The sequence below is a fragment of the Cydia amplana genome, chromosome 11 (genome assembly GCF_948474715.1).
Source record: "Cydia amplana chromosome 11, ilCydAmpl1.1, whole genome shotgun sequence".
NCBI lineage: Eukaryota > Metazoa > Arthropoda > Insecta > Lepidoptera > Tortricidae > Cydia > Cydia amplana.
This window is the reverse complement of record NC_086079.1, coordinates 453,057-474,804: the sequence shown is the minus strand read 5'-3', so window position 1 is coordinate 474,804 and position 21,748 is coordinate 453,057. Positions and strand designations below refer to the sequence as shown.

Here is a 21,748-nt window from a genome sequence, read left to right as displayed (position 1 = left end):
AATTGCATTAATATTTTCTAATGATTATTTACACGAGTATACTTAGGCTAATAAAAAAGTAATAACTGCTTACATTTGCTGTGAAATACTAAGTTGGAAAATGATATTAGCCGTTGCTCGTGAGTAATTTTTTACATCTATTCTATCTAATCCAGGGTTTTCAAAGTGGGGGGCGCCCTCCCAGATATTATGTAATAAATCTCCATAAATTTGGATTTTGTCATCATCATCACCATGATCACCCAAAATGCTTTAAGCTCCTACCAGACTATGTGCGTGAATCGCGCCACGATTCGCGCATCAGTGTGGAGGGGGCTTTAGGCTTGCCGCCGCCCCTCGACCCGCCACGGGCGGCCGGGCCCTGGCAGGCGGTCGCCGGGGCGCGACCGACACGAGTTGTGAATTCCCCTATTCGCACATGTATCGTACTTACAACGTTTTACAGTACATACGGCCCTTTAAATTTTCGGCATAGTGTGCCAATTATCGCACTATAGCCTAAGTAGCACCATATATACTGTAATAGTACATTGCAATACAAGTACGAAAAGTAGGTAAGTAGTCAATTCGCAACGAGTGGCGATAAATTGAAACACGACCGAAGGTAGTGTTTGAAATCGACACGAGTTGCGAATTACATTTTCGCACGTGCATGTACCTATTGTACAACGTTTTACATTACATATAGTCCTTTAAATGTTTGACGTAGGCACGCACTATGGCGGTAAAGTAGTATAGCACCATATGTACCTACTGTAAAAACGTCATACCTGCAAAGTATTTTTGCCCAAGCTGAAAGGGAGACCTTCGCTAACGCTTGGTCAATTAATTAGGGGAGTCGTGATAGGAAACACACTTATAAATTAAAACTAGTTATATACCTACTTTAGTGCAGCGAGGCAATTTCGACTGGTAATTTATTAAGTACAAATTTGACTACCGAAAACGACATTTAAGACTCGCGTCCAAAAAATTTTGAATCAAACTTTAAAATAAGTTTTAAGGCAAAAATAGTTGTAACTATCCCGCCGAGGGGCAATTACAACTAGCGGAGTAATTACAACTAATAATTTCATTACACAGTGAGCTACTACGGGTAGGCATGGCGTGAGCGATCTGAATTGAACCCGTTTATTTATGTGAAGTGTCATTTTATAAAGTGTCATTCAATAGAACTTGCTAACTATGTAAACAAGTTACTAGTAATTTGACATTCAGTGTCAATTTTAGTATGGCGGTTTGTTTACATAGTTAGCAAGTTCTATTGAATGACACTTTAGAACTTGCTAACTATGTAAACAAACCGCCATATTAAAACTGTCAAAAAATATGAATATACGATTCCGGTGCATGCGACAGTAAACCCAAAATACACTAATGATCAAACACTATAGTAAAAGAATATTTAAGTGTACTAAATATAATATTTAATTAATGTAGACTTAATGATAATTGCCATACCCTACCAGGGTGCCATGTAATCTTTTTCTATTGTAACATCTAAGTATTGTATTGTACCATGGTTTGCAATAAACGATATTACGATTAGAATTAATACCAATATTGAAAAAAACTATTCTCATAACGAATGAAACCCAAATGAACTTGTTACCAAAATGAACCGTACTTGAGTATACATTCCATAGAATGACACTTTTTCGTGTTACTGAGTGATACAAAATGAGCAAAACTTTGCTCATTTTGTATCACTCAGTGAGCAAAATGCTATTTTGCTCACTGTTTTTAAGTAGCAAAGTACCCTTGTTCGAGCTGCTGAGGTGAAAAATATATTAACAAATGTGCCTAAGAAAAAAGAGCCGTGTGCTTTTCAGGTTAGTTTCACTGTCAAACGATGATCAAAAATGGGAATACAAGAGCTTACAAGAGCTTTCAGTATGTCCTAAGTATTTCTTGCTTTGGTGTTTAAAGAAAACCTTATTTCCAGTTGCATTGGTGTTCACATTTGGTGCCACACTCGTGCCCAATGCCACTGAAGAGCCGCTTATTGAGCACTGGAAATATGACCAAGAAAGCCGCCGAAAGATTCTTCATGAAAAACTTTCCAAAGCCTTGGCTGAAGAGGATGCTCAGCGTGAGAAACCATGTACAGCGACCAACTGGACTCTGGAACATTTTATAGACAAATATTTGGCCGAATCAAACCATCATTCTCTATACACGCCGCCCGATAACGAGACCATCGACAACCTAATCGAAAATAATGATCAGGCGCTCTTCCATCCCTACGTCTTTGAAGATTATTTCCAAAAATATGGCATAGATGAAAATAAAGAGCTTGAAAATAACGTCATTAAGACTCCAGGCGATTGGAAGTTTACAGACTTCATTGAAAAATATGAGGCAATGGCGTTATGGGAACAGATCAAACAAGAAGCGCTGATTGTAGGACGCAACGAAACAGATGATTTAAAAATTTTCTCATTATCGAAAAGCTTGGACTCGACAGATGAGCTGCTTGGTCTCGAAGTTCCGCGTAGCGGTCGCCGGTGGAACAACCAGTGGCCAGTACCACAGCCAATCACAAACCACGACCCCGTGAAACACGGTGACCTTGAAACCATCATGTACTTCATGAGACACACCATCTACTACGCTAGGGACAGAATGACGGTCATGCAACACCTAAGAGAGAAATATAGGACGACAGCGTTGTACAAGATGGGATACCTTTTTGCTAAAACTGATTACGCATGTAAAATTTTCTCTTCCCTCGCATTCAAAGCGTTCAGAGATTGTTCGGTGACGCGACAGAGAATATTTGAGGCAAATCGTGTATACAAATTTTATATGGATATAGCGTACAATATCGAGCGGTTGTTAGCCAGGTGGTTTGATGTGGATATATATAAAGATTTGCTGATATCTAACGATCTGATAGCTCGAAAAATTATCTTAAATGACAAGAATCTAACTACGCCTAAGATGGTTGTCGAGGCTTTTGACCAAATGTTTATTGAATAAGCTGGTCTATCCTACAGCCGCCCAGACATCAAAACTTGCCAAGACATATGAAATTACATTCGTCAAAATAAAGATTTAAAAAAGAACAGTAGGCCTAGCACATGATTGGCGCGACAGTATCTCGCCGCGAGATAGACTACCCGTCTTTTTCTAACTATATTAATAAAAGTGGGACGGGTAGTCTATCTCGCGGCGAGATACTGTCGCGCCAATCATGGGCTAGCCCGGCTGAACGAGAGACCTTTTATAGTACCCTGTGTGGCTAGAGGTTAGAGGTTAAAGTTACATAATCGGCAAAATCCTAATAACCATTGGATTTGCTATGCTTTTGTTAAAGTTCTCACCAAATCTCATTTTATTGTTTTTCGTGCTCAAAATAAAACCTTATACATACCTAAATGAGAATTTGTTTTATTGAAACTTTGAAATTAAAAATAATAATTTGGTTTGTTCCCAAACTTCATAAACCAACCAAACTGGGCCCAGTTCAGTCTTAGATCACAAAGCTCGCTAAGTAAAATGTCACCTGTTTTTCTTTCTATATTGTCTTATGATTCCTTTTTAGTAAGTATATATACAATTCGATTAAACGATTCTCTTGTTTGTGACTTGGCTTTAACATATGTATATGCAAGAGCAGAATTATTTATGTTTAAATCATAACTATCGGCTTTAGAAAATGTCCTTAAGTAGATATAAAAAAATTGTTTCACTAATTAGTAAAGCCTCAGGAAGAAATATTATGTTTCGTTACTTGTTTAGTATCAGAAACTAAAGTTTATTTTATTTTATTACTACTTACGAGGGGTATTCAAAATATTCTCGGTATGAGAATGAAAACAAACAAGTACGAAAAGTTTGATATTTTTATTTTTCAATATACTCCCCCCCTATGTTCATACACTTAAAAGATCGATCAATTATTTTTTTTAATCCTGCATAAAAATATTTTTTATCTTTGGTGTAAAAATGCTCCTCCACTGCCGCCTTCAATGCTTTATCATCGGAAAATTTATTTCCACGCAGATCCTTTTTAAGATTGGGGAACAAAAAGAAGTCGCTGGGGGCTAAGTCCGGACTATACGGTGGGTGAGTAACAGTTTCAAACCCACATTAAACAATAGCTGCCTTGGCAATATGAGCAGTATGGACGGGGGCGTTGTCATGCAGAAGCATAACACCTTTGGTTAACTTTCCTCGCCTCTTTTCTTTGATTACATCCTTTAATTGGCGTAGAATGTTAGCGTAGTACTGTCCTGTGATATTTACACCTTTTTCTTTATAATCGATCAGTAATACTCCTTCACAATCCCAAAATATCGTGGCCATGACCTTGCCAGCTGAAGGGATGACCTTGAACTTCTTGGGATGAGCTGAACCCTTAATGTGCCACTGCATGGACTCTTGTTTACTCTCTGGGTCATAATGATGAACCCAGGTTTCATCTCCAGTAACTATTCTTTGCAGCACCTCATCAGGATTTTCACCGCACAAGTCAATAAAATCGGAACAACAAGCTACACGCATGTCTTTTTGAAGCCGAGTCAGCATTCGCGGAACCCATCTTGCACTTACTTTTGACATATTAAGATGGTCATGGATAATATCATGTACGGTACCAATAGAGAGATTGGTTACTTGTGCTATAGATTTTACCTTCACTCGACCATCTTCCAATATAAGTTTTTCCACTTTATCAATATTTTCTTGTGAAGTAGCTACTACAGGCCGGCCAGGTCTAGGGTCGTCTTCAACACTCTCCCTTCCACGTTTAAACTCGCTTGACCACTTTTGAATGGTAGATAAAGAAGGAGCAGACTCACGGTAAACACAATCCATTTCCTCTTTTATGGTTTTTTGATTTTTACCCTGTTTTGTCAAGAATTTTATCACGCATCGATGTTCTAATTTAGTTAACATTGTCAATTCCCACATGATGTTCATGTTTGTTCAGCAATTGCAGAAAAACAAAAGAACATCTCGGTTCGAATTATACTTTTTTTTAATGTCAATGAATAAACCTTAGCGGCCAGTAACGAAAGAAATTTTAGAAGAGGTTGTAAGATATCAATACCGAGAATATTTTGAACGCCCCTCGTACTACCTACCTATTTATTATATTTTTGTTAAAAAATTTCAGTTATTCTTCTGTGTACTATCAACATTGAGGGTCTTCCCGCTGACAAACAAACCCAAAAAATCGGGAGAACTTCAAAAAATGCCAAGACAACCAAGAATACTAATACTCAGTATCCACCAAAGAACCCGTTCAATATTGATAAATACAAAATAAGAGATAGAAATAAAAATCCAGCAGGAGAATATGAGACACTTGACATATTGTCTGAAGAAGAAGTGGATATCAAAGAAAGTATAGACGTAGTAAAGAAATACCAACTCGAAATGAATGCTAACGTAACTACTAAGACATCTCGCAAACCCTTCCATGAAAAGTACGGGACATTTCTGCCTGTAAACAAAAATACTAAGCCAGTATTCAAAGATTTTCTGGAAAAATACGCGCTCACAACAGTTTGGGACCAAATAGATAAAGAACGAATATTAACTGGCAAAAACATCACAAGACGTAAAGAAATGGTGTCCCTAGTTAAAGGCGTTGATAACACAGATGAGCTCTTGAGTCTTCAAGTAGAAAACGGCAGAGCCAAGTTGCCAGTACAAGCAGCTCGAAGATTCAGAGCCGGCAAGCATAACCTCGACGGAAACATGTTTCAGTTCAACTACATGCATATACACCAGTACATTATTGAATTGATGAAACAAGCAATATACCAGGCGAGGAACAGGATGACATTTATGCAGGATTTAAGAAACCGGCATAGGAGATCAGGGTTGTACAAATTGGGGTTCCTTTTCGCAAAAGCAGATCAGGCTGGTAAAACGTTTTCCTCTGTGTCGCAGAAGAGTATTCGGATGTGTAACATGATCAGGCAAGGTTTCGCGGGGGTTTACCGTCCATACCACAGCTACATCGACATCGCTTACGCCCTCGAGAGAATGGAGACTAAGTGGTTTGATGTAGACCTGTTGTCAGATCTGATAGTATCCAACGACAACATGGTCAAACATCAAATATTTACAAACACAAGTTTAAAATCTCCCAGGGACCTTGCAAGCTCTTTTGATAAAATGTTTATGGAATAAAATTTACTTTTATCTTTTTCTTTAATTTTTTAAAGTCTAAAGAATGTTTATTTCCACTAGTCCATTTCTATTTGAAGAAAGGTTTCGTCGGAGGCACATTATATTCCGTCTGGAATTGCTCCCGGCCGAAGAACTGGAACTTGACCATCTCCACGGCATCCTTGGCGTCCACGTCCAGCTGCAGCATCCTCTCGTACATCTGCAGCAGCAGCAGCAGGTTGTGCTTCTTCGTGCGCCAGTTTGGACGGTTTTGTATCGCCGTCTGGTTGCTGAACAAAGTTAGGATTTAAATATGATGATCAACTTATCGCTCCGCACCGGACCAACATGTATTAAGTTCAGGCAGCGTTTAAGGCTGGTTTTAGTGTCACGCGGACCGTCCGTGCGGATCGCTCGGCACCGGTGACCGGACCAATATGTATTAAGTCCAGGGTGCGTTCTCATACAATTTGGCAATCCGCACGGACGGTCCGCGTGACACTAAAACCAGCCTAATACTGGAAGTGACGGGCGGAGGCTGATAATTCCTTACACCATCGTGTTCCACTCTTCCATGAGCCTGTACATCTGGGTCTTGATCTTCATCACCCGGCTGAACAGGTAGCCGATGCGGTAGGCCGGGTACGGGTTAGTTGCCCTGCCAATTACCATCAGCATAAGAAGTTGTACACTTATTTACTTTTATCTTATATTTTTACATAATAATCGCCTGTAAACTTGCTGTAAATACTTAACGATCACGATTATGTATTTATACATATTAAAAAGGTTAAACAGTTTACATGACGTGGGTAGTACAGTCACCAGCAAAAATATATGACTGTGGGCAGCCGTGCAAAAATATCTGATGCTCCATTGGAGGCATAAGTATATGACGACACTACCTCGGTAAAAATATGTGATGCTTTGTGGCCGGCAAAAACATCGTTACTCTGTATCCGCATAAATATCGGATCGGATCGCTTAAAAATATTTGATTACTCATAAAAATCAAAATTATGTGATTACTCTCATTTGGCATAAATATCTCTCCAATGTGAATGCAAATACATCGGATGGCAAACGGACCGCCTATATATCTGACACGAAATTATGAAATATGTCATCAATCGGCAAAAACGAACCATACCTGGATAGCATAGAGCCTTACATTGTTTGAAGTGATTTGACAATTCACGAAAAGAGTGCAGACTTGTCATTGCATATGTCTGTCTCACATATTTCATTTGCAATTTTAAATTGTGACATAATTTAGGTAGACTTTTAATAGACAATGTGTAATAAACCTCCTTCTTACATAAAAAAGAATGATGAAGAGGTCAACCTGTGAGACTGACAAGGACAAACAATAATAGCGCTTTCGCTGCTACTCCTACTGAAAGATACATAAGACTATCCCGTTTTGTCATTTCCCCCACCCCTCATGCCAGATCCAGTTATATACTAGATTCATGATTGCAATACGTTACAATTCAAAATTATATCCAGTTTATTCCGTCAAATCGATGATAGAATATAATGTGAGACAGACATATACAATGACAAGTCGGCACTCTTTTCGTGAATTGTCAAATCACTTTATACAATTTACGGCTCTATACCAAACATGTATGGTTCGTTTTTAAAGGTCGATAACATATTTGTGATTTTCCAATGTGTCAGCTAAATAGGCGGTCTGTCGTCCATCCGATGTATTTGCTTTTACAGTGGAGAGATATTTATTCCAGATGAGAGTAATCACATAATTTTGAATTTTATGAGTAATCAAATATTTTTAAGCGACCCGATCCGATATTTATGCGGATACGGACTAACGATATTTTTGCTGGTCACAAAGGATCACATATTTTTACCGAGGTAGTGTCGTCATATACTTATGCCTCCAATGGGTTGGACTGTAGCAAAGGGGGGGGCTGGGACTTAGATTTGTTTTTGACAAAGTGGTGTCATTATGACACTATTTTTAAATGATTGTAATGTGTATATCACGTCAAAATAAGCATCTTTTATTGGAAAAACTTTTCTCTAAAATAAAAAATGGCCGAGTTAGACGCCTCCAAAGATTGATATTTTTAAAGGGAGCTGGGACTTAGAAAATTTTCATTGAGAGTGGTGTCATTATGACATATATTTTAAATTATTTTAATGTATAGAACACATCGAAATAAGCAACTTTAACTTGGAAAACTTTTTACTAAAACTGAAAATGGCGGAGATAGAGCTTAAGGCAGGCCAGGCTTTTAAGGCAGGTCGGAGTAGGTACGACGACGAGCGAAGCGAGGAGGAGTGTTAGGTAGAACTGCGACCATACAGCGCGCGAGCCGAGCGAGCGAAGCGAGCGTGCCGCGGCAGCGGCCGGCGAAGCGCCAGAACCGACGTTTTTATAATAATACAATTTTACAAGTCCCAGCTCCCTTTAAAAACATCAACCTTTGGTCGCGTCTAACTCGGCCATTTTTTATTTTAGAGAAAAGTTTTTCCAATAAAAGATGCTTATTTTGACGTGATCTACACATTACAATCATTTAAAAATAGTGTCATAATGATACCACTTTGTCAAAAAAAATTCTAAGTCCCAGCCCCCCCTTTCGTACAGTCTGACCCTCCAATGGAACATCAGATATTTTTGCACGGCTGCCCATAGTCATTTATTTATGCTGGTGACTGTACCAGTAAAGGATGACTCATGTTAGAGCGGACCGTGTCCGGGCCGGAACTTCCGGAGCTTCGTTTTCTATGGAAAGCATCACGTGATCACCTGTCATCTGTCATAGACAAGTAAGCGCCAAAAGCTCCGGCCCAGACAGGGCCCGGTCGGCCCGGTCTAACGTGAGTCATCCTTAATACTGTGTAGCTATAATGGCTCACATGGAGATGACGCAGTAAAATAAAATGCTTATTATTAGAAAATAATAGTATTTTATATTTTTGGGGTACAATTTATTTGCGATGTGAATTTTAGGATTAATTGGAGTTTTAAATTAGTATATTGGGCGTTCTGGCGTTATAGTTTTAATATATACCTACTTAAAAAGTCAAATGTACATACAAAAAGCGGCCAAGTGCGAGTCGGACTCGCCCATGAAGGGTTCCGTATTTAGGCGATTTATGACGTATTAAAAAAAACTACTTACTAGATCTCGTTCAAACCAATTTTTGGTGGAAGTTTACACGGTAATGTACATCATATATTTTTTTTAGTTTTATCATTCTGTTATTTTAGAAGTTACAGGGGGGGGGGACACACATTTTACCACTTTGGAAGTGTCTCTCGCGCAAACTATTCAGTTTAGAAAAAAATGATATTAGAAACCTCAATATCATTTTTGAAGACCTATCCATAGATACCCCACACGTATAGGTTTGATGAAAAAAAAAATTTTGAGTTTCAGTTCTAAGTATAGGGAACCCCAAAAATGTATTGTTTTTTTTCTATTTTTGTGTGAAAATCTTAATGCGGTTCACAGAATACATCTACTTACCAAGTTTCAACAGTATAGTTCTTATAGTTTCGGAGAAAAGTGACTGTGACATACACGGACAGACAGACAGACATGACGAATCTATTTTAAGGGTTCCGTTTTTTGCCATTTGGCTACGGAATCCTAAAAACGAACTATATAAAATATTTAAACAAAAATCAACCTTCTTTTCATACTAATATGGTTCACTATGGCCAGGCGTGGCGTGGCTCACTCCGCAATTTCGTCGCTTTGCTACAGGTAGTTAAAAGTAAATCCGTTCCGCCCCAATTTTCGGGAAAGCCATAAGCCGCGCGTGGCGCTGTCGCCACCTAGCGGCCATATCTGTGCTGATCGTAACAAACGTGTTTTGTTAGAGAGTGAGTCCTCTGTATCTAGTACCATTATTTATTCTGTGCTATGGCTATGAAACTGTTGGTGGTAGACTCTAACCACGCTAACTCTACAACTCTACACAAACGTGGCAGTAATATTACAAAAAAAAAATTACAAAATTCTTTATTTCAAAAAATACACATATTTATGATGCAAGGGATGGAGCTACCCTGTAAGCAAAAATATGCCCGTGTTGGGTAACACCGCTCTTCCCTATGTAACATAATGTACTTAGGTATACAATTAAATTAAACTAAACTAATTAATTACACAAAATTACAGTATACAGTATTACAATGTAAATACAAAGGAAGCACAACTTTTTTTACCTAAACTAAAACTAAGTCTATGTACCTACGGAGGTAAGGTAATGCTAAGGTCTATGCTAATTTTAATTCATAAACAATTAAATTTATGGGTTCTTCTGTGTGTGTGTGTGTGTGTGTGTGTGTGTGTGTGTGTGTGTGTGTGTGTGTGTGTGTGTGTGTGTGTGTGTGTGTGTGTGTGTGTGTGTGTGTGTGTGTGTGCGTGTGCGTGTGCGTGTGCGTGTGCGTGTGCGTGTGCGTGTGTGTGTGCGTGTGTGTGTGTGTGTGTGTGTGTGTGTGTGTGTGTGTGTGTGTGTGTGTGTGTGTGTGTGGGTGGGTGGGTGTGGGTGTGTGTCGAGCGTGAGCTTCATCTCAGTAAATTTTCTGTCTCATCATACGTTTTACTTTCCAACCATTTAATTAAAACATTTTTGCACTCTGTATGCGGTTTGGAGTGAATATCTAGTACATTATTAATTTTATTGTAAAGGTGCGCAGATGTGGTGACGAACTGTGATCTAGCAAATTTAGTTTTAGTCTTAACCACCTTAGCAATATATATTTTGTGCCTCTTATTCTTGTAGTTTGGGTTGTACGGGAGAGTTTTATGCTTTTTTAGAGTGGTCTGCAATATGTACAATTTCCGAACTGATAAGATTCCGCTGATTTGGTATAACAGATCAGTGGAAAATGTGGCCTTCTTAAAATACATAATTTTGATAAGTGCCCTCTGCGCTCTTTCAAGGTCTATAAAACGAGTTTTTGCTGCACCTCCCCAAGCAGTTATGCAATACATCAGGACTGATTGTGCCAAGGAGGTGTAAATTTCATTTAATAAATTACGCGACTTTGATCGTTTCGTTGTTATTATTCCCGGCACAATATGTCTTAAAGTCTTGAAAATCCAGAGCAACTTTCTAACTCTAACAATGACCTGATCAATGTGACCGTACCAATTGAGATGCTCATCCAACATAACTCCCAAATATTTGATGTTTGCAATTTTTTCGATAGATGGGCAGTCGCAACTGGCACCGTCACAAGGTTGATCGAAGTGTATTTTAAGATTAGTATCCCAAGTTGGTTGTGAACTACTGGTTATACTAAAACACATGTAATTTGTTTTTTTGGTGTTAAGTGTTAGTAAATTCATTCTTAACCATTTAGCGATGTAAGACATGCCCAGTTCTGTACTGATTTTAACCTCATTCCATGTTTTTCCTGTAACGACCACTGCGGTATCGTCAGCATAAGAAAAAAGTTTAGCGTTAGGTAATGTAATATTACACAGGTCATTAATGTAAACCAAAAATAGCGTAGGGCCTAATACGCTACCCTGGGGTACGCCGTAAGAGATGTCTACATCGTCACTGGTATATTGTGATAGTTTCACTCTTTGTTTCCTTTCAGTAAGATAATTTTTAAGAAGAGCAAGAGGTGACCCTCTAACCCCCATTTTTTCAAGTTTGTGTAAAAGAATAGGAACAGAGACGGTGTCAAAGGCCTTTTTTAAGTCCAAAAAGACAGCTAAGCACTTATTACCATTGTCCAGGTTATCCGCTACTAGTGAGGTAAGAGAGGTTATTGCATCTTCAGTTGACATTCCGCGCCTGAAACCAAATTGTGCCGCCGATAGAAGATTACATTTATTTAAAAAGTTTAACAGTCTAGTGTTAAAGAGTTTTTCCAAAATTTTCGAAAGTGCGGGTAAAACTGAGATTGGCCTATAATTACTGACGTCGCCTCTGTCTCCACTCTTATAAACGGGTGTAATTAATGCTTTTTTCAAAGCTTTGGGGAATATTCCTTGGTCGAAGCAGAGGTTTACCAGATGGGTTAAAACAGGGACTATTTCTTTAGCTATAAATTTGAGAAAACTGGTTGTGATGTTATCCCAGCCAGGTGCGCTATTTGATTTTAGATTTATCAAGGTAGTGTGAACTTCGTCAGGGTTAGTGGGTAGCAATACAAATGATGTAGATTGTACAGGGAGGCGACCAAGAAAGTTCCTTAAATCCTGAGGGTTTGAGTCGATTTGTTCAGCCAGCTCTTTCCCGATGTTAGCGAAATAATCATTTATGTGATTGGCCGATTCAATTGGGGTTGTTCTCATATTTGTAAGCTCTGAGGGAGCTTTATTAGATTTATTTGTGAAAGTCAGTTTTTTTATATTTTTCCACAGTAATTTATTATTGTTTACTGAGTTCGCCAGAAGATCTTTTTCAAATTGTCTTTTTAAGTTTTTTATAAGTTTTTTACAAAAATTTCTGTAACGAATGTAAGTTATTTTTAGTATTGTGTCATCAGGGTTATTACGTACTTGTCTTTGTAACTTATTGCGGTTCCGTATACAGCGTAATATTCCTGGAGACATCCAAGGCTTTATAACACGCTTCGCACTAGGTATTTGACTGATTTTAGTATTTTCTTTTATGGAATCGCTAAGCATATTTATTAAACTATCTGTCAAAACATTGGGGTCAGTACAGAATATAAGATTAGATAAGTTTTTTTCTTGGATGTGTTTTAAAGCATTATCGAAATTAATTGTGGTCTTAGTTTTATTAACTGTAGTTGCTTTTTTAATTTTAGATAAAGACAAGAAAGTGGTAAAATGATCTGTTATAGTAGTCTTAATAATAGCAATAGTAGGAGAGTATATAGTTTTATTTACCCTTAAAATAAAATGATCCAAGCAATTTTTTTCCCTTGTTGGCTTAGTGTGACCAGCAAGGAGTCCAAAGGTCGATAGGGTGTTTAAATAGTTAGTCCTATTTTTAAATTCATATAAAGGTTCACACAATTTCACACAATTTTTTCAAATTTGGGATTTTTTATGTTATTTCTACTCAGAATCACGAGCTCTTTCTATCCTAATAGGAGAAAACAAGTGTCCCAAAATTTCCATACATTTTTCGATCTTTCCATTACGCGACCACCATACAAAGTCCATGAAAAATGGTGACGGAATGGAAATAAAAACCTTAGGACACTTTTTTTTTCCTATTAGGATAGAAAGAGCTCGTGATTCTGAGTAGAAATAACATATAAATAAATAAAAAATAAGCTCCATATTTGATGAAAACTTAGTGTGGTCTGACTCTAAAATAATAAATAACTGCCAATTTGTTAACACACTCAGTGTTAAAACCCGACTATTGGATATTTTGTGATTTCGTTCCCAGGCCGGGATCGGGGTACCACAGCTTTATATGACGAAATGTTTGTGGCCTGGCGCGGATGACTTGTTTTGCTGGATGGCAATGAATGTGTTAAAATACTTGTAATTTGTCCACAGACCTACAAGCCGGCTTCCCCGTGGAGTTCCTCGTCGGCTTCATCAACAAGGGCTCCGAAGACTATGTGGTTGAGACCATGGAGGCTTCCTTCCGTTACCCGATGGACTACACATACTACATCCAGAACTTCACCGCCCTGCCTTACCACCGCGAGGTAATTGTTGCATCCAATTATGAACGTTTTCATCTGATTGTATTAGGGCGTTTTTTTTTTGTTGTCCCAAACACTTTTTTTTCAAATTTGGGATTTTTTATGTTATTTCTACTCAGAATCACGAGCTCTTTCTATCCTAATAGGAGAAAACAAGTGTCCCAAAATTTCCATACATTTTTCGATCTTTCCATTACGCGACCACCATACAAAGTCCATGAAAAATGGTGACGGAATGGAAATAAAAACCTTAGGACACTTTTTTTTTCCTATTAGGATAGAAAGAGCTCGTGATTCTGAGTAGAAATAACATAAAAAAACCCAAATTTGAAAAAAAACGTGTTTGGAAAAAAAAAATTACGTCCATTATTGGTAGCTAAATTATTTCCACCTTGGGTGTTAAGTTAACACTTGAATCCCTCACTACGTGGATATGAGCCTGTCGCCCGCGTTATTTCTGGATCGATACGACCTTAAGAAAACAGCGTATTCCCATCTTAAGGGCCGGCAAGGCAATTGCAACCACTAGTGTCGCAGGCGATCATAGGCGATCGTAATTGCTCACCATCAGGCGATTCGTCTGCTCGTTTGCATCCTATATCATAAAAATAATCTTACTACAACCAGGGGTGTGTCACTCCGCAGTTTAGGTACATTTGGCCGGCGCGCCCATCGGACAGGCGTATGGCAGTGGGCTGCCGCTCGGCGCGCACGATAGTCGTGTCACGCGGCGCTCGCGCAAAATTGAAAATACACAATGGCTTCGAAACTTACTTCCGCGAGAATCAGACATGCTATCTTCGGATAAAATATGTATGTTTACATAATCAACGTTTGTAATTCCTACATATTTATCTTAAAAACAATAAATCGTTGGGTATAGGTATAAAAACTTGTCATGTGATAACCCCGTGCCGACACTCACAGCTCGGTCATAAAACTGCGGCGCGCAAAGGAGATTCACGGTTCGTGTGCGGTTATAAGTTTCAATTTTGCTTGCAGGCGGCGATATAGGTGTAATTTTATATCTAAACCTGACTTTTGTGAAGGAGTGAATTTTCTGTACGGTAGTACTATTAGTTATTCTGTGCTACAACTAAGTTTTTTTTTTCTGTTCAGGTGAAGCCCCTGCAAGAAGCAACCTTCGCGTACTCCTTCATCCCCAACGAGGCGTTCGCCGGCCGGCCGTTCGGGCTCCACGTGCAGCTCAACTACAGAGACGCCAGCGGGAACTATTACCAGGTATTTTGTTAGACCAAGTTAATAAAAGCGGCCAAGTGCGAGTCGGACTTGCCCATGAAGGGTTCCGTATTTAGGCGATTTATGACGTATTAAAAAAAAACTACTTACTAGATCTCGTTCAAACCAATTTTCGGTGGAAGTTTACATGGTAATGTACATCATATATTTTTTTTAGTTTTATCATTCTCTTATTTTAGAAGTTACGGGGGGGGGGGGACACACATTTTACCACTTTGGAAGTGTCTCTCCCGCAAACTATTCAGTTTAGAAAAAAATGATATTAGAAACCTCAATATCATTTTTGAAGACCTATCCAATATACCCCACACGTATGGGTTTGATGAAAAAAAAAATTTTGAGTTTCAGTTCGAAGTATGGGGAACCCCAAAAATTTATTGTTTTTTTTTTCTATTTTTGTGTGAAAATCTTAATGCGGTTCACAGAATACATCTACTTACCAAGTTTCAACAGTATAGTTCTTATAGTTTCGGAGAAAAGTGGCTGTGACATACGGACGGACAGACAGACGGACAGACAGACAGACAGACATGACGAATCTATAAGGGTTCCGTTTTTTGCCATTTGGCTACGGAACCCTAAAAAGTACCTCAGAAAGAGTTTAGAAAAGCAATTATAAATTAAAATGTTGCACAACAGTTTTTGATTATATGAAGTTTCAACACCTATATGAGCTAAGTAATCTCCAAGAAACTAAGGACACCCCATCAGGCCTCTTGCCATCATCTCTGAAAAAGCCAGTCGGCTCAAGAAGAGCAGGCACATTGATGGTGGCAAGAGACCGACGGATTATGTCATTAAGCGACGCATGTCTCAAAAAACGGCCTGCTCTTTTTTGACAAGCTAAGTATGATACCTATATAGGAATGGCTTTCTCACATTTTCTGTCGTATCGCCGTGTCCATCTGGAACCGAATATGTATCAGAAACGACAGGCACAGCTTCATATAATACCACTCCCGCAACTTCACCGGATCTTTCCACATCTGGTCAACCTCGTGGGGTAGTTTCAGCTCGTCGTTCTGCCTCCTCGTCTCCAGCTGCTCTTGAGCGGCCACTTCCAGGTGTTGCTTTATGTTGGTGAGCATTTTTGAGGCGTCGTCCAGGTCTTTTAGGTCGAGGTCGTGTGAGGTGCTGGTGCTGGTTAGTTCCACGGCTGAAAGATGGTGATCGAAAATACGCATGAACCCTCTGTTGTGAAGGCATGAAGTGTAAGTTTAAGTTTCCGGTGTATTGTAAAAGGCAAAACAAAACTCAAGGAATCATACGTGAACTGGGACTGGCAACTGCTTGTTGGCGTGGCGAATTATCTGGTTAAGTTAATGGCATTGATCTATGGATGGGCCCTACGGGCACTAAGAATGGTGCTAGTTCAGCGGTATCACTCACGAATTCGAGCCAATCGTCCAGTCTAACGCAACTAGTTGCGACCAAAGGCGCGCGTGATGCGAACTCATCAACCAATCGCATTGTGGCGTTAGACTGCACGATTGCGTCGAATTCGTGTGCGTGACACCGCTGTACTGGCGAATGGGACCGTATTGCCCGTCCTTAGATATATTATGTCAATAGTTAGGGCCCCTTGCGTGTTCCAGTGTTAGACAACTAACTCAGAGTTAAGGCCACAAGATGGCAGACCCTTAAAAGCGCAGGATTCTTAAACGGTCGAAGAAAGGGAAGGCTGCATATACATTTAGGTAACTAATACAGGTGCCCTAAATGTCCTCTAGGATTTCCAGCTTCCCATGCCCGTATTTTTTTTTGTAACTCTTACTTACTGCTAGGAACATTTTTGAAGGTCAGTTAAGTACCTGTCGTTATGTCTACTTATACATATAAGGAATGAAGGAGCCGTAGCTAAGGTGATCCTCACGTGATCCTATTTCACCTTGGAGGATATAATCAAACGGAGACGCCATGTCTGTAATTTTCTGTACAAAACAGTCTGCCGATTTTTGCGGGGGAGGGGAACGTCAAATGTATGCGTAACGTAAAAATAGCCATGTCAGATAAACGTCAGTCCATACATTGTGTATGACCGTTGGCCGCCTATTTTCGACAGAGGGGAAAGCCTGTTAATGGCTACTCCGTTTAGTTGTATCCTCCAAGTATTTCACTCTGTGAATTCTGACTAGACTTACTCCATTGCTGTAAGTTTTCGATCTCATTTTGGAAGTCGTGGAAGTCTGGCATCTCCTCGTGCCCACCGAACGTGATGTCGTTCTCCATGTCGGCTCGCCGCGACGGCGGCGGCAGCTTCATGTCGTCCATCAGACTAATGTTGCCATGCACGACCTTCAGTACCGCGTTGCTTACGAGAAAACGGGCTGAGGCTAGGTGAACTGTTAAGCCAAAAAACTTTAAATGCAAGCACTGTATGAGTATGTAATTTCTTCCTGAGGCTGAATACCTGTCTCACAAAGGGAGTCTAGGGAGCTTTTCCCAAAAACGGATACCTCGGCTAATCCCTAGCGTTGAGGTTGCCGCCTTCTGACTATTTAATTACACTTAGAGTGTTGTCACATTGTCATATGATAAACTCTTAGGTCTAGTACTATAAACTGAGTCTTTATGGACTGAGTCCGTTTTCCTCGCGGTGTCACGATGTTTTCATTCACCGAACCCGCGAGCTCTGGTTAAGAAGTCGCACGCCTTACATACAGCTAGACTGCTTACGCTTAAAGGATGACTCGAATCAAGCTGGACCGGGCCGGGGCCAGGCCGGAGCTTCCGGCGCTTCGTTTTCCATAGAAAGCACCACGTGATCACGGATCAGCCGTCATAGAAAATGACATGTCGGACTCCTCGACCCGGGTCAGGCCCGGTCTAGCGTGAGTCATCCTTTATGGGGTTTTTGATGTGTTAGGGTAACATTCCATTTCTGACCGCAGCTGCACTACTGGTACTGAACGCGTCGCTGTTACTGTCAATTTCCATAGTAAAATGAACAGTAGTGCAGCAGAGCTGCGGTTGGAAATGGACTGTCACCTTTACCTGTAATAGAGAGTATAAAAAGTAACATTTCGCTTAATATGTGTTCCTTTTAACCAACAATTACATCGGGAATACCGAAAGTAAAACAGGAGTGCTGTAAGTATATAAATAATGATGTTACTCAAACGTTTTAATAAGAAGTGCCTATTTTAAAATTATAATGAAGAACCATTAATATTTTCAATCAATATGTAGGTAGGTACCATTATGGAAATTAACATTTTTACAATCGAGTAAAAATTAAATTACTTATACTTTGAATATACCTACTTTCAATACTTTAATAAACGACGAGGGATATCTACATGCGAAGACTTGTGTATTTGGGGTTAGCGGTGGTGGCTACCTGTAAGTAAGGCACATTTACACCTTGACACCATACCAGGGGTCTCCAAACTTTTTTTTTACCCTGAGCCATATTGCGCCTCAGGCGCCGAGGGGGGGGGTGTATTTGGAGATTATATAATAATACTAGTTCTATGAGCTGTGACACACACATTTCCAATTTCGTATTTCAAACTTAGCATTTCGCCATATTCCACCGAATTTTGTGGCGAAATCGAGCGAGCGAGAGCGATAATTCAAAAATCGCTCTCCTGACCACTAGACCACCCGGCCACGGCGGTACCCATTCCAAATTCTCTGGTGTATGCAATCTTTGAAAGCATCTAATCATAATATTATTTATCTTTGGAATGTGTGATATCTATTTCAGTTTATAATTTATATCTAAAGTCCGTCAACCAAATCTTGTCAGTAGTAAAAGGCGGCAAATTTGAAAAATCGCGGGTTAGCAACACTGTGTTCAAATAATTCCAAAACGCGTGTCATCTGTGTTTTATCTGTGGAATGTGGATCATAAATGACAGCCGTCACCTTATTTGTTTTCATTTGGTTTTCATTCTGAATCGTTTCTGTTTCAAGAGATATTTCTGCTGTCACCATTAAATACCAATACATTAAATAAGAATAAGCAAAGCTAAGGGGCCTACAATGTACAATCATGCTCGTTGATGGTAAACATTACTAAAAATTGAGGTTATGACAAGTAATTGGAAGAACTCTTTCGAACTTTTATGATTATGTTCAGTTTTTTTGTTTTAGTGTTAAAAGGCATAAATAAAATTAAAACGTATGCCTAAATCTATCCAACAAGACCATAAATTGTGTCCTGGAAACCGTCCATAGGCCCACATGTCTAATATTTTCAGCAATCAGTTGTGACTATTTACAAAGGTAAACCTTTTAAACAGTATTAAGAGCCTTGATTATATCGCCGTTCTTTCGCAATATCTACCTAATCCATACATGTTTGTTGCAGGATTAAATCTTGCCCAATATAAGGCGTTCGTAGTAGGTAGTATCTTTTCAGACAATACTTACCTATGGCGGTTTATGTACGTGTACAACGCAATCAAGTCGAAAAGTGACCCTTATCTTATTTACCTTTAAATTAAATAAACACCCAAATATCAGTTTTATTTTTAATATGTATATTGTACAATATATACCAATCAAAAAAATTACACAGGTATGTCATATTCATCCAGAACAGTACACTAATTTACATTAACAAGCATAGAGTAACTTATATTGTTAACAAGTGGCATATTATATTGTAAATAACAAATATATGCACTATCTAATTATCTGCATTTTGATATGATTTTATTTTAGTAAACTTAGAAGACAGATAGGGAACAAAGAGAATATAAGCACTACGATAGGGAGTTGTTTTTGATATCTTCAAATTTGTTCATCATTTTGATTAACATTTTTTTAACATCGCTTTTAAATTGTCCGTCCATGTTTCAATTTTTTTTAATAAACCGCGAGTGACAATTTGAATTGACGTACGCAGGGCGCGCTCAGCGGAAAAAAAAAACTGTTGATTCGATGTACATTGCTGCTTTTCTTAGCGCAATACTGCTCTTTGAGTGTTGCCCTACTTTAGTTTGCTTTACATTGCTACTGGCAAGATTTGGTTGACGGACTATATTAGTGTGTGTACTTAAAAAACAAATATTATTTTTTAGGGTTTCGTATATAGTCACCTAAAAACCCTTATAGTTTCGCCATGTCCGTCCGTCTGTCTGTCTGTCCGAGGCTTTTCTCCGTGGTCGTTAGTGCTAGAAAGCTGCAATTTGGAATGGATACAAAAATCATAAATTGAGACAGAACGGTAAAATGTTTGCTTTGTCCCAATAGTGTGGGATGTCGTTGGATAGGTCTTTCAAAACGAATAGGGGTCTTCAAAAACTATTTTTTGATATAGTTAAACATTTCGGAAAAAATCGCCCCGAAAGAAAAAAATAGGTGGCCGCTCTAACTTTTGAACCATGGGTCCAAAAAATATGAAAAAAATCGTGAAACAAAAGATTAATAAATACTTTGAATTACTTTTAAGTTTTTCACGTTTTTCCAGGTCTGTATGCCATGTTGGCCTCCGCAGCGCTCCGACGAGGCCAGATGCTCCCGAACGCGGACCGGATGGAGGACATCATACATTTCGGACTGTTCCCGGACAAACCGAGGCGCATGTCCTTCTTGGACTACTTTCGTAACTTTACAGGTTTTAACATTTTTCCCAACGTATAAAAAAAAGCAAAGCGCCTTATAGAGGTTTCAAAACATTGACGTATATCTCAGGACGGGCTATACATTACATGGGACTAAAGATGGTACTAGTTCAGCGGTGTCACTCACGAATTCGAGGCAATCGTGCAGTCTAACACAACTTTAGTTGCGACCAATCGCGCGCATGATGTGAAATCATCAACCAATCGCGTTGTACGTAGCGGTGTCACGCCGCTGTACTGGCCCCATTCATGCCCCATTCTTAGTGCCCGTAAGGCCAGTCCTGATGAGATATACGTTAATGTTTCAAAAGGTAAGGGCTGGCCCGTATTTCGCATAAAATAGGATACACATTTAAAAAAAAAACAGATTGATAGATAATAGTTTATTCATCACATGGTAATAGATAGATAATACTATTATTTAATTCTTTTTCAATGTCTGTATATCTCACAGATGTCAACGAAAACCTAACAAAGGTACTAGAAAGGCTGGAATTCAACGTCCTGGATGTGGAAAACCTGGAGAACGTCATCAAGCTTGCAGAAGAAGCCAAGAGGATTAAAGAGTTGAAGATGGCTGCCGTTTCGGACGCTGGGAGAACGGAAGGGGCCGCGGACGCAAGGCGGCAGGCCTTGCCTCCGGAAAAACTGCATATATTTAACTATAAGGAGCATCCCGTACGAATCTTCTTTTTACCCCCGACGCAAAAAGAGTGTTATGAGTTTGCCCGCTATTATTATTATTATATTAGCGGGCCTTTTTGGGTGCCCCTTAATTACGATACAAGTGCGTAAAATAGGAAATTTTAAACATTTTAAACGTATTTGTTATACTAAAAGTAATATTTGTAGAAAACGAAACGAATAGCTTGTCTATCTATCGCTTCCATATTAATCCATATTAATGGGATAGAGACAGCGTTTCGTTTCGTTTCCCTGCTAACGCATGTATTGTCTTAGGCAGGCTTGAACTTACTACCATGACTTTTTTGTGCTAAATGAAGAGTTAAAAGCGCCAAAAAAAATTTTGAAGTGAAAACTTCTTTAGCGGCGCTGTGCACTTTTTGTGGTGGGGAAAAAATGTTAAACTCGCGAGAGGTGTCACGTGACCGTAAGACGTAAGACGGACCCGTGACCGGATCGAAAAACTGTTACT

At 39.2% G+C, this 21,748-nt stretch overlaps 3 protein-coding genes across 3 annotated transcripts; 2 read left to right on the top strand and 1 right to left on the bottom strand.

Moving 5' to 3' along the window:
• On the top strand, positions 1-6,147 carry LOC134652147 (uncharacterized). The gene is made up of 2 exons (XM_063507308.1): positions 1-119; positions 5,123-6,147. Exons 1-2 carry the CDS (start codon positions 101-103, stop codon positions 6,145-6,147), a joined length of 1,044 nt encoding a protein of 347 aa, XP_063363378.1. The 5' UTR covers positions 1-100.
• Positions 6,148-6,193: 46 nt separating this feature from the next.
• Positions 6,194-18,107, bottom strand: LOC134651982 (uncharacterized). Its single transcript, XM_063507130.1, has 5 exons — positions 18,014-18,107; positions 17,161-17,361; positions 15,899-16,175; positions 6,680-6,784; positions 6,194-6,416 (listed from the first exon to the last, which is right to left on the bottom strand). The coding sequence occupies exons 1-5, from the start codon at positions 18,039-18,041 to the stop codon at positions 6,215-6,217; spliced, it is 813 nt and encodes a 270-aa protein (XP_063363200.1). The 5' UTR covers positions 18,042-18,107; the 3' UTR covers positions 6,194-6,214.
• On the top strand, positions 13,604-15,013 carry LOC134652056 (translocon-associated protein subunit alpha-like; the record flags this gene model as incomplete). The annotated part of the gene is made up of 2 exons (XM_063507200.1): positions 13,604-13,762; positions 14,879-15,013. Coding segments are annotated over 2 exons (294 nt in total), but the record flags the coding sequence as incomplete, so codon positions are not given.
• Positions 18,108-21,748: the final 3,641 nt, after the last annotated feature.